Below are 12,261 nucleotides of genomic sequence, written 5' to 3'. Positions count from 1 at the left end.
ATATATATATATATATATATATATATATATATATATATATATATATATATATATATATATATATATATATATTTATGACTATGATCATTATTATATTTAAAAATATAAATTATAGAAATTATAAATATAAATATATATTATTATTAGTGAAAGTATAAATTTAAAAATTAATATAACGCTGGCGAACATATCGATTGAATCGAAAGTATATATATATATATACACCTAATAAAAGTATAAAGATTTTAAATTATATATGTATACATTCAATAAATATAAACACATAGTTATGTATGTACAAGAGATATTACAATTAACATTACTCGAGTTTGAATTACCGAAATATACTGAGTTATTATTTATCGTTGCCAAATTCAAGTACATATATAAATTATATACATTTATGAGTGACAAAAAATAAATAATTACAAATATTTAATAGATTCAATAAGAATTCACTGAACATTGTGTACAATTATTGTATTATTTACGGTTTACCGTAATAAATGAAAGTAAAATAAAAATGTTAAATCAAGATGAATTTGATAATAAATATTAACTAGATGAGGAATTTATATAGTTTATCCTAAATAAAATACACAGTACAGTTAAAAATTTTGGAATAAAACAAATATAAAATTTAAGAATAAAAAGAATCGATAAAAATAGTATTGTTGATTATTGACGATGCAATATTGTCGATAGAAGCGTAATTGGCTTAGACCAATTACAGATTATTTCATCACGTGGCCCTGGGTGAAAATAGATATCCGCGTGTGTGTCAGAGTTTTACCAATCGACCTGTCATTCTATGACCCAACGGTTATCAGTGACATTGTTAGAACAGTAAGCTAGCTTTGTGACAAGTGAATAAGTCAATTTTACATCACTGTTTTATTTTATTTTGTCAATTTTAAACAATTGATTGACACTTTGAATCTCGCTGGTACAATTAGTAATAATTAGTGGTGATGTATATTAATTAGTTATACTGGATAAATCGAGTGGCCTTGATGTATCATATCACAAGTTATGAGAATAAATATAATTGCCGTTAATTCAGACTCAATACCACGTTCTATAAGAAGGTGTCGAACTTATCGTAATCTTCTCGGTCAAGTTTTGAACAATTCTCTCTTGAATACGGATCAGCTAGACGACAGAATAATTGAAGAGCAAGAGGAAGATATGGAAGACGCTCCAGATCAACCAAGTGGTTTGTATTTTATTATTTATTTGATACTTAATAATCAATATAGATAACTAATAACTAATATTAATAATTGTAGAATCTACTTCACATCGTATGATACAGATCACTGAAAAAACTAGTAATATAATCTGGCACAATGATTCACTAGAAGAATCTATTGATACAGAAGACGATGATGATAATGATGATGATGATGACGGAGAGGAAGACCCAAATTTTGAAGGGGATAATAATTTAACACCGGAAAATAATCAATCTAGCTTTTTAGGTGAGTATTTTTGCTCTTTTTGTTTTCATTGATGAAAAATAAATTAAATAACAAAAATTTTATTATTCTGCAGATCCTCCAGAAATAAAAATAACAATGGACGACAGTCTCCTACAAAAAGCACACGAATATCGAGTTAATTTTGACGGTTTCGCTCAAATAAATAGATTCAATAGCATTGAAGAATTGCATGACTTTATAAAAAACACAATGAAGATTTCGGAAAATTCAAATAACAATTCTAGTAAAGATAATTCGAATAGACAAGAACTTTATTTGAGTATCCTGTTAAATGAACGACCAGAAGACCGTTTTAAAAAATTATTTGACGAAAGCCGGTTGACAGTGCGTCGATTGTTAACAAGAAACGAACATATTTTGCGTAAACTATTTACCTCCGCAAGCTTAGAAATTTTCCCGAGTCCTCTCGCTCAGGTTGAGGAAACCCCTGAAGCCGCGGATGAAGATTTAATTTGTTCGGATTTACAGGACGATCAAGTTGATGAAAACATGAAAAGATGGTACATGATTGAAATGATTGGGTTGTGGTTGAAAATGATTACTGATGTTACTAGTTATCGTGAAGCTATTAAAAGACGAGTACTGATGAACAGTTGGGGCATTGAGGACAATCAGTATGAAGGTATCGTTGTGCCTATGGAGTACAAATGATATTATAAATAATTCATAAGATAATATTTAAAATAAAAGTTTTAGCAATCTTTCAAATATGTGTAATAATTTATTTTTTGATAATTAAATATTGACCCTATAATTAAAAATTATATAATAAATAACTAATAATATTTTCTGAAGACAAAAAATGAATCAGTTAGTAAAATTAGTCCTTGAACGATGTCGATAGATCCTCTCGTAAATCTTAGGATGAATAATTTTTTTAAATCTGCAGTGTGCTCTTCCTCAGAGGAGTTGATTTATAAATCGCCGCTTTTAGAGGCTTTAGAATCGTCATCATTTTTCAAAAGTGCCAAAATGGCAGTTGATAATGACTTTAAGTTTAATTCGGATTTGGTAAAGTCATATTGAATTTTATAATAATAAATTAATCTAACTCCTGCTGCGACAAATAAAGCAAATCCAATGAAATTAAAAAGTCCATGCTGTAGGAATAAAAAATTATTAAGTCATCGGATGATTGAAAGAAAAAATTTTACAATTTTTTTAACTTACCATAATTCGATGGGCACGAATTTTACAATATCCACAAACAAGTAAAATAGAAACTATTATAAAATAATCTATTTCTATTCCAGTAATTAGATAAGGCCATGGAGAATCATCCTCATAAGATTGAAAAATACAACTTATCTATCCCTTCCCTATAATGCATGCCCCCTAGCAATATCTAAAATAATTTTAAGTATTAATAGTCATGTACTAAATATTTACTAAAAATCTAAATTGTCGGTACTTTTTTTTTTTTTTTTAAGTATAATAAATATTTTAATACTTAAATTTTTATCAATAATAAGTAATTTTTGTTTGAGGAAGCGAATTAAGTTTAATTCGATTTATATTTTTTATCAATAATCACTTAAAATAATACCATGGGTGTACTATTTAATTAATCATAATAAAGATAATTAAAAATTTAATTATAAAGGTAATAAAAAAAATTGTTAAAATTATGATTAAATATTTTTTTTATTGATTCTCATCTTATAAATCAATGATATAAAATACGAAATCTAAAATATTGTATGTAAAAATATGATTATACATATATTTGTAAATAGTAAATAGTAAAGCAAAGATTATAGAGATATATATTTTTAAAATAAATTATTTCTTTATTAAATATTAATTTAATGCATAGTTTAAAATATTTAAATGGCACTTATGAATTAAAAAATTATGACATAATTATTTCAATTTTAAAGATTAATATTTTGTATAGTTTGAATACTGAAATAAAAAAGCTTTCTTAAATTCCATTTATCAAGTAGTATAACTTCTTAACTTAAATTATTTCTATGGGGGTTATTGACATTATTTGAACAGTGCTGCTTTGGAATTGATTCTTAACAATTTTAATTTAATAAGGCCACTCGATATTAAATACACCAAGAAAAAAAAAAAAAAAAAAAAAAAAAAAAAATACTTTTGTTAAGAAAATTTAAATAAAGCTATTTTCTTGTTTATTCATTATCCAAAGATAAATATTGATGCTCTTCTCTTCAGAAATTAATAATTAATAATAATAGAATATTTTATTGTTATCGAATTTTTTGAACCAAGAAATTTTTAATTGAGTAAAAGTATTTTTTTTTTTTTTTTTTTTTTTTTTTTCCCCAGTGTAATATAAAAATTAAAGCTTATTTTATGAACTTTCAGATGCTGCAATTGTCAGGTAGAATACATTGTACTGAATTAATAATATAAATATATATATATATATATATATATATTATTATATAATCTATAGTTAGTAATAATAATAATAATAATAATTTTAATATGCATATAAATTTTTATAAAATATAATTCAATTTGACAAAAATAGTTCCTTTCAAAGAAAATCTATTTAATTTAAGACTAATGACCGTTCTTTATGGTTGAATAAAAAATTTTAAATCTTAAAATTATAAATTAAAAATAAGTTTAAGCCTCCCCACGGAAAGTAAGAATAGCATCGACGAGAAACAGTGCTCCTTCGATAATGCACAAAGAACCACGTGCTAGACCTCGATCACGCGCAGCGCTTCGGTATCCAACTTTATCAAAGGCATCGATTACTAATGCTCCTGATGCGATGAACAATACGCACCCGATTAGGCTGAAGAACAAATCCTATCAAAAATAAATTAAATTTTATTATTATCAATGTTAACACCAATAGTCAGATTAATGATTGGGGTATGTACCACTCGTCGATTAACTGGTGTTCCCATCAACCCGCCAGCAAACAAACCAACAAGAATAATGAGATATCCTCCAGCTGTTCCGGTAGATATAAAACGAGTCGGCAAGTCACCGAAATTTTCTGAATGCCAATGAAGTCCGATAATACAGCATACTATTGCCTGAAAGAATATGACATTGTTGTTATATATATACATGTATGAACAACGTACGACCTGAAATACAAATATAAAATCTATTGCCTCGCAACGTCTATAAGTACTTTTATAGTTTGTATTCTTGTGCTCAATATTTTTCCAGGTTACGAGTACATACAACTATATTCAATTTGATTTCTTTTTTAAAATTTTTCATACTTATTTTTTTTTTTTTTAATTACACAAATAATTTGCCAAGTTTTATACTAGACTGAAACACTATAAGACTTATCGATAAAAAATTAAAAAATTAATTTTACACGTTTTCCTGAAAAACTTATAAACATTTTATACACAAGCTTTGATGCAAAAACGACATGGGAGCGGTTGATGTTGATTTCTCATATCAAGAAAAATCTAAAAAATTATTTATTATGATATACATCATACTTTTAATAGACATAATATCATGTATGTGTCGTAGTATAATTGAGATCTCAAAGACTCAAAGCGATCTTTCAGCATACTCTACAGTTGAAGATGCAAAGAAATCGACAATTTATTTATCAAGGCTAAATAAGTTATTCTTTATATTTCACTTTAGCACGGTGCATGCCTGATTTAATGGTATACGACTTTAAAGGGATTGAAATTACAGAATACGTCATCTTGCAACCCATTCTATCTAAATTGATCCATGAATTACGAGTTAATGGTTAATATTGTATAATTGTCAGCTCATGGGATTTATTGTAATTTTTTTTATATTTATAAAAAGAACTTGAAGTTTAATTTTAGAGGGCATCTATGTTAAGTATTTAATTTAAATCATTTTCATCGATAAAAAAAATTTTCTTTACCTCAACAGAAAAACTCTATAATAAACTTTAATTTCAATTTACTGACACAACTAATTTGTATTATAAATACAATAAAAAAGTGAATACTTCTGTTTAAATAATAATTTAAGTGAGAGTATACAACTCTTTATTATTAATGAGAAAGGTATAAGATAATATGATGATTAAATAAGGAGAGAAAATATCATGTCATACTTGGTGTGTAATGATTGGTATTCATTAGAGTTACACCTTACTAAAGAGACACGCAAGGCCTCGTTTATATTAACTCTATATCATTTTTAGCGACTTATTTATGATTATAATCAATGAACCTCAACGATGAAGAATGCAAAAGATTATGTCATCGTATGTTTATAACTCTCGCATATTTGACCGTTTTATTTTTATTATTATTAATAAGCCCATTTGTGCTTACCATAAATTAAATTAAATTTAAATTGATCATTTTCTACTGTATAATTTTCTATTATTATAATTGATTAAGTAAATAATTTTACTTACCAGTTCGAGTAATCTGATCACAAAAAGTCTTGTAAAGGATGCCATATTAATTTTTCTGGTAAAAAGAATAATATAAATTAGCCAAGTCAAGATTCGTTTCTTAATCTAATAAGAAGAAAAAAAAAAAAAAATAATAATAATAATTTGTCAGAAAAATAAAATTATATTTTTAAGTGAAATTTAAAAATAATATGTACTGTTGTAATGATACTTAAAAATTTTAACCTACTTTCTTATGAACAAATTTAAACAGACAAATATCCCCTTATTCAAGTAACCGGATGCTGGAGTTGTATTTTGTGTTTTTACCAGCAATTTCAACACGTGTAGATTATTATTGTGCCAGTCCATTGACGTAGCTATTATACTTTATATTCGCGGTATTTACATTAATTCAGTATTAATTTTACAATTACGAAATTCAAAATAAATCTCTAATATTTTTTCGAATAATAAATACCAAAATAAAAAAAATTTTTAAGTTTTCAACAGTTAAAACCAATAAAGAATTAAAATAATTTTAAGGTGTGGAAATAAATTTATTTTTGGAAAATTGAAAAGTTCGTTAGGTTTATGGAATGGGGAAGATGTGGTGTGCGTAGAACGCAAACGACGCAACGACGATAAAATTAAAATTTTTAGATAATATATTTTAATTTATAGTTTTTTTTTTTTTTTTTTTTATAGTTACAGGATATGATAAATATTTTGATATTGATGTTATAAAATTTTTTACAATTAAATGAGCTAAATTGAAATAAAAAATGTTAACTTACCCACGTGAGAGTTGAGCGGGGATATATATTTATTTAAAAAAATAGTGTCGTTGAAGATTTATAACTTATAACTCAAAAAAATAGAAATATATCTACTTTTTTATATAAATGCCGGCAGTTACTTGACAATGTTTAACCGTGTTAACTGTATTCACTCCAGAAAGAGAGTGGCAAATGGCATCAATACAATGGTAAAACAGTGGTGGAGTCTCCTCTACTACGCTTTTACGCATCTCTCCCTCTTTTTTTCTTTCGACCGCTCCGTTACTACTTCATTGTAAGCACATACATATACATGTATAAAAATATACTCACAGTTATGAATCATTCTTTATATATATTTGATAGTTACAGTATTGTGCATCATAGACATTAAGTATTCATTAACAAAAAAAAACTCATCAATTTTTTTGTATAAAGTAAATTTTTAATTTACTAAATTATGCTACTTTGTTTAAAATCATCAACCATTGACATTTTATTCGATCACTGATAAGAAAGTGTTGTGATATAAAATATACATAACTAAAAATAATAATAATAAGTAATAAAATGATTCATGTGCAAACAATAAACGTAATATCTATAAATAAAATTCTCATTGAAAACACAGGATTTACAGAACAACATACAAGATAAAATAATGCTTTTGAGTGAAAAATAAGTGTATGACATATAAACTCAACTAACTATTACAAGCATCATTTATTGTTATTATGATGTCATGCATTTATTGTTACTCATCATACATTTCTAAACTTAAAAAAAAAAAAAAAAAAAAAAAAAAAAAAATAAAAAGATAAAATTTTGGAGAACTCAAAAGTGTACACTTTGTATTGTTTATTTAATTTATAATTCGGAGGACCAAAGCACGTGCGCTATTACTTGTAGATCTACGAAAAATTAGTCGATTTTAGATTTTTACTAATTAAAAAAAAGAAATTAAAACAAATACAATTTCATTCGATTCAACCAAAAATTTTTATTTTTATTTACATTATGTAAGTAACTTGAAACTCGCCGTTGACTCGATTTTTTCGTTTCGGCCTTGTTAGATACTTCCAGTAATCAACACAACAGCAGTATAAATTAATGCGATTGTTTTCAATATCCATCTAAAAGCAAAGTTAATTCAAAAAATAAAATATGAGAGAAGGGTGGGATATGACGTAAAATTACATTTTTGAATATTTTCAGATTTTTTAGGATAAAAAATTTTTCAAGTGCCTGATTTTATCCCGCTCCTTCGATAATAATACCCCCACAATAATCGGTAATTTTTAAATAAATTTGATATTATAAAGCGAGGTAAGCAAAGAAGAAAATGATAATCTGTTTCGTCTCGACAGTTCAGAGTTAATAAATCAAACGCAAGATGTCTCCTGAGAGTTCTTTTTTTTTTTTTTCCCGAAATTTGCGCTAGTTATTTATATTAATTAAAATTATACTTACAGGATCTTCGTTTCTTAGTGTGACTGATGTGCTACTTGAAGTTTGTGCATCTCTTGATGTAGAACTTGGCTTCATTTCTAAATCATCATGAGCTAATTTATTTCGTTTATATCTCTATAATTTCAAGGAAAATTAAATATTGAGTCATTAGTTTTAAGGGAAATTTTAGTAAACGAACCCAATGTAAATAATCGTAGAGAATCCAAAATTGTAATTGATATAACGCCATACTGAAAACACATAAAATACAAGTAACGAAGTCGTGAATAAATATTGGATGATCAATTACATCCGAGATGTGAATTCCTGCATTACTAATTTGAAGTTGGGATTGTCTCATTACCATTATCGAAGTTATTAATGTCAAAATGCTACCAATAAAACAGCCACAGAAAGACTTAAAAAAATAAAAATAGAATTTTTTTAGGATTAACACATTCACACCGATCTCCAATGTAAAACGTAAATCAACTAACAATTTCATTTTTTTTTGATAATTTTTTAGCACACAGCCACATAAAACATAAACTCAAGCTCATAACTAAATTAAATGGTATATTGATAATTAATAATGTATCACGATCACCATCAAGGTTGGGTAAAGAAGGATTCTTTAGTTTTAATCGTCTATGGATTTCATGATATAAGTGAGAAAAGACTTCTGTAGATGTTATTACCATCTGTAATCAATTAAATAATTCTTTTGATTAATTAAAACTCAATACTACTATTATAATAGTATAAATAAAATTATTTTATAATTGTTAAACGATTGCTCAATTAATAAATTTATTTTCCTTGTTGACAACATTAAAAAAAGGATACAAGTAAAATAAATTAATAGAAATTAAATTTTAATATTCGGATAAAAAAATAGAATTATAGAACATTTCACAAGAGAATTTTTTTGATAAAGCAAAAAGGCCTGATTTTTATTGTATTCACGCAATGCGCTTACATCCTCAAACGTGATTTCATTCGCGCGTGTTTAATGTTAATAGTTATATATACACGTATATCCATGTATATATAGATATAAAAAGAGCAATACACGACGACACAATTCAATTATGTAATTCAATACAATTGTCCTCGTTATATACATACTTTTTTCTTCATTTCCTATTATTTAATATCATTCAATAAATAAATCACGATTAATTGTTCTATGTTGTTCAACATGAAATATAAATTTATATTTATAACATTTTACTCAAAATATTGATAATAAATATTTAATTACTGACTTTACTTTTAATGTACACGTACAATAAAATAAAACTTTATAATGAGGTTAAAAAAATATTAACTTACACATTGTGATAAATGTAATGCTGCGTGAACTATGTGAGATAGATTAGGGTTACGCTTTAATAGTGTATAATCAAATAAATATAATTTTCTTATACGCGCTAATTTTTCTAACTCCGCCAGTTCTTCGGAAAAACGTTTTTTAATCATTACTTAAACACGTGAAGTTCATCATTTTACATCAATAATTTATAATTATTCAATATTTATGTTTTTGTTTATTTCTTATATTATATATTTCTCGATTCAATTATTTCGAAGATTTTTATGGGAAAAAAAAAAAAAAAAAAAATAATAATAATAATAATAATAATAATAATAATAATAATAATAATAACAACTTTGTTAATGTAATTAAATTTGATATAGAGACAAATAAAATAAAATATAAAAACATTTAAATGTCTTTCGGGCTTACAATCAACGGATAAAATCACTTATCGTATGATATAGAATCATATACGAAGAAATTATAGTATAGAAGATATAAACATAACACGCGGATCTAAAGTAAGTGGCGCCGGTCAACATTCAATTGCTCCGGCGATGGCGTCTCCATGGAGCCTTTCTCTAGGATTCAGCTACCAACAACCAACTGCTTGTCGACCTTCGTTGGTGTTGTAAATGCGGCAGTAGTAAAGAAGAATATTCTTTATAATTGGTTTTCACACTGCATCTACTTATCACCAACAAGATAAGCTAATTAAACTTCTGATTGAAATAATTTGTCTAGTTATTTTATTTTTTAGTCTGCTATAAGCTTCTTAAATGTATTTTTATTGTTATCAACTTTACAAAAAAAATTAACTTGAACATATCTAACATAAATATTAGGTTTATATCCCGTTACATTTTTCTAACTATTTATTTTGATAGGAACAATAAAAAATCTTGAAAGGGTTTTTGAGTTTTAAAGAAACTGTTACTTCAAATAAAATTGACTATTTCGTTTTCATCAATAAATGGGATTAAAATAATCCTGCATCATTTTTTATCTGCAACATTTAAAAAAAAAAAAAAAAAAAAAAAAAAAAAAAAAAAATCCGAGAAACGGTGTTTATGTAATCAATTATACTCCGACCTTTTTACTTTTAACGGTATAAGAATTTGTATGGAGGAAATTTAATATTTTGATTTAATTACATCTTTTATCACACACCGGCTTCGCTTCGGACAACAATTACATGTGATCTGAGACTTTTCTTATTTTAAAGATCGTTTCCTAACACGATTAGTAGATTTTTGAGCTAAAAAATGTATAAAATTTTAATTTTAAACTTAAAAATTTCAGAAAGTTCTATATAGGGATGGATTTTCAGAGTTTTTATTCAATTTTTTCCACCCACTTATTAATGACGCGAGTCATTAACCCACTTGTATTAAATGAGTACTCTATAAACTTAATAATGAGGGCATTATTACAAGATGTAGACGATAAACGGGATCAAAGACAAACCGACACGTAGTAAAAAAAAAAAAAAAAAAAAAAAAATAGATCGAAAAAATGTTAGTAGTTCTAGTTGTGAATGTAATAGTAAAAGCCTGTAAGCTTTGTTGTTATTACTTTGTTAATACTGCTACTGCTGTGGTTGTGGTTGTGGTTGTAATTATTGTTATTATAAAGTGTAAATTATTCCCTAGATCACTTTTTGACACGAACGATAGCATCTAGAAGATTTATGATACTGAAGATGTACACGATTCCTATCCTCGTAGTATTAGTTCTTTAAGTTAACGCATCTATATAGTTATGACTTATGCTTTCTTGTTCTATGTATTCCTTTATTACTATACTCTTCATAAAAAATATTCTTAGAATAATATTTCTAGCGCATAAACTTATTTTTTTTTTTTTTTTTTTTTTTTTAATTAAAACAATTTTCATTCTCTTTTAATGAGCCCGTAATAAAACCTTTGCGATCTCATAATGTCGTTCATTTTAAGCATTTGTATTGTAAAAACAAAATTTAATCAATATAAATTAATTTATTACAAGTAAATTAATAACTTAAAAGTGTTATTTTAATTAATGATCACATCAAGTGTGCAAAGTTGAATAAAATTATAATTAGTAATATAAAAAAGTTCTCAATTTATACGAAACGATTGACATTTCGCAAAGTTTTTTCCTCATTAAAATATCGTATTTTGGAGTTTTAAAATTTTATAACTATAAACAACTAATTGTTAAAAAAGTCATCATTTGATTGAATCTGAAATTTCAATTAAACTTAAACAATAGTGTCAAATAAAAAAAGTTTATTGAAACAAAGCGTTTTTTATTTTTTATTATCATTGAAATTCGATAATGAGCAGTGGATATACATTTAAAAGCGGAAGAATAAAAACACTTGATGGAAGGCAAACGAATTGTGGAAAGTTTAATGAGAGTTTTGAATTCACCATTCAAAAGGGGGGAGCACTTGGTAATTAATATTGTGAGACCCCAGAGCGATAATATTATTTACTCAATGTTAAAGCCGGTAGCTCGTGTTAAAGCTTTCGCTAACTGTTTTATGCTTCACTAAATTCACTCACTGTTTTACACCAATACTCTCAACCTACATAATATTTTGTATATATTTGTATTTATTTGCATCCGATTTAAAGAACTTTACAGTAAGATGATTCCAAGTAGCGGTAAACGTTCGACGTATTCATAATTGAATAATTTTATTAATTAATTATCAACATTTTAATGGACGCATATTATACAATATTAAAGGGCAATGGTACAATTGGATGAAATAACAAAAAAATTTTTTTAATATATATATATAAATAATACTTTCATATGTATCATTGAATATACTCTATATAATAAAAATCGTGAAAATTTATTAACATATCGTGGTTT

At 25.7% G+C, this 12,261-nt stretch overlaps 3 protein-coding genes across 4 annotated transcripts; 1 reads left to right on the top strand and 2 right to left on the bottom strand.

Annotated features, from left to right (window-relative positions):
- The first annotated feature begins 103 nt into the window (after positions 1-103).
- LOC141524780 (uncharacterized) lies at positions 104-2,277 on the top strand. Its single transcript, XM_074238844.1, has 3 exons — positions 104-1,216; positions 1,290-1,481; positions 1,555-2,277. Exons 1-3 carry the CDS (start codon positions 1,033-1,035, stop codon positions 2,151-2,153), a joined length of 975 nt encoding a protein of 324 aa, XP_074094945.1. The 5' UTR covers positions 104-1,032; the 3' UTR covers positions 2,154-2,277.
- Positions 2,278-3,269: 992 nt separating this feature from the next.
- On the bottom strand, positions 3,270-6,786 carry LOC141524859 (protein snakeskin). Its single transcript, XM_074238984.1, has 4 exons — positions 6,642-6,786; positions 5,866-5,920; positions 4,367-4,525; positions 3,270-4,292 (listed from the first exon to the last, which is right to left on the bottom strand). Exons 2-4 carry the CDS (start codon positions 5,908-5,910, stop codon positions 4,104-4,106), a joined length of 393 nt encoding a protein of 130 aa, XP_074095085.1. The 5' UTR covers positions 5,911-5,920; positions 6,642-6,786; the 3' UTR covers positions 3,270-4,103.
- On the bottom strand, positions 6,642-9,146 carry LOC141524858 (uncharacterized). Of its 2 annotated transcripts, none has more exons than XM_074238982.1 (4): positions 8,570-9,146; positions 8,272-8,490; positions 8,094-8,207; positions 6,642-7,756 (listed from the first exon to the last, which is right to left on the bottom strand). In XM_074238982.1, the coding sequence occupies exons 1-4, from the start codon at positions 8,771-8,773 to the stop codon at positions 7,634-7,636; spliced, it is 660 nt and encodes a 219-aa protein (XP_074095083.1). In that variant the 5' UTR covers positions 8,774-9,146; the 3' UTR covers positions 6,642-7,633. The 2 variants fall into 2 exon arrangements, with proteins under 2 accessions (XP_074095083.1, XP_074095084.1); XM_074238983.1 differs by having other exon boundaries at positions 8,272-8,323; positions 8,437-8,681.
- Positions 9,147-12,261: the final 3,115 nt, after the last annotated feature.

This window comes from Cotesia typhae, unplaced genomic scaffold (genome assembly GCF_013202065.1).
Source record: "Cotesia typhae breed Kobodo isofemale line unplaced genomic scaffold, CoteBio_Ctyphae contig_23, whole genome shotgun sequence".
NCBI classification, from domain to species: Eukaryota; Metazoa; Arthropoda; class Insecta; order Hymenoptera; family Braconidae; genus Cotesia; species Cotesia typhae.
The sequence above is the reverse complement of the archived record's forward strand: the minus strand, read 5'-3'. Positions and strand labels throughout refer to the sequence as shown.

Bases quoted from the DNA above. Each gene is read 5' to 3' on its own strand.
- LOC141524780 (XM_074238844.1), top strand. From the start codon at position 1,033: ATGAGAATAAATATAATTGCCGTTAATTCAGACTCAATACCACGTTCT. The intron at 1,217-1,289 runs GTTTGTATTTTA...TAATAATTGTAG, and splicing joins CGCTCCAGATCAACCAAGTG to AATCTACTTCACATCGTATG. The intron at 1,482-1,554 runs GTGAGTATTTTT...ATTATTCTGCAG, and splicing joins TAATCAATCTAGCTTTTTAG to ATCCTCCAGAAATAAAAATA.
- LOC141524859 (XM_074238984.1), bottom strand. From the start codon at position 5,910: ATGGCATCCTTTACAAGACTTTTTGTGATCAGATTACTCGAACTG. The intron at 4,526-5,865 runs GTAAGTAAAATT...ATATTCTTTCAG, and splicing joins TGATCAGATTACTCGAACTG to GCAATAGTATGCTGTATTAT. The intron at 4,293-4,366 runs GTACATACCCCA...TATTTTTGATAG, and splicing joins CACCAGTTAATCGACGAGTG to GATTTGTTCTTCAGCCTAAT.
- LOC141524858 (XM_074238982.1), bottom strand. From the start codon at position 8,773: ATGGTAATAACATCTACAGAAGTCTTTTCTCACTTATATCATGAAATC. The intron at 8,491-8,569 runs GTTAGTTGATTT...TATTTTTTTAAG, and splicing joins TATCAAAAAAAAATGAAATT to TCTTTCTGTGGCTGTTTTAT. The intron at 8,208-8,271 runs GTTCGTTTACTA...TTGAAATTATAG, and splicing joins TCTACGATTATTTACATTGG to AGATATAAACGAAATAAATT.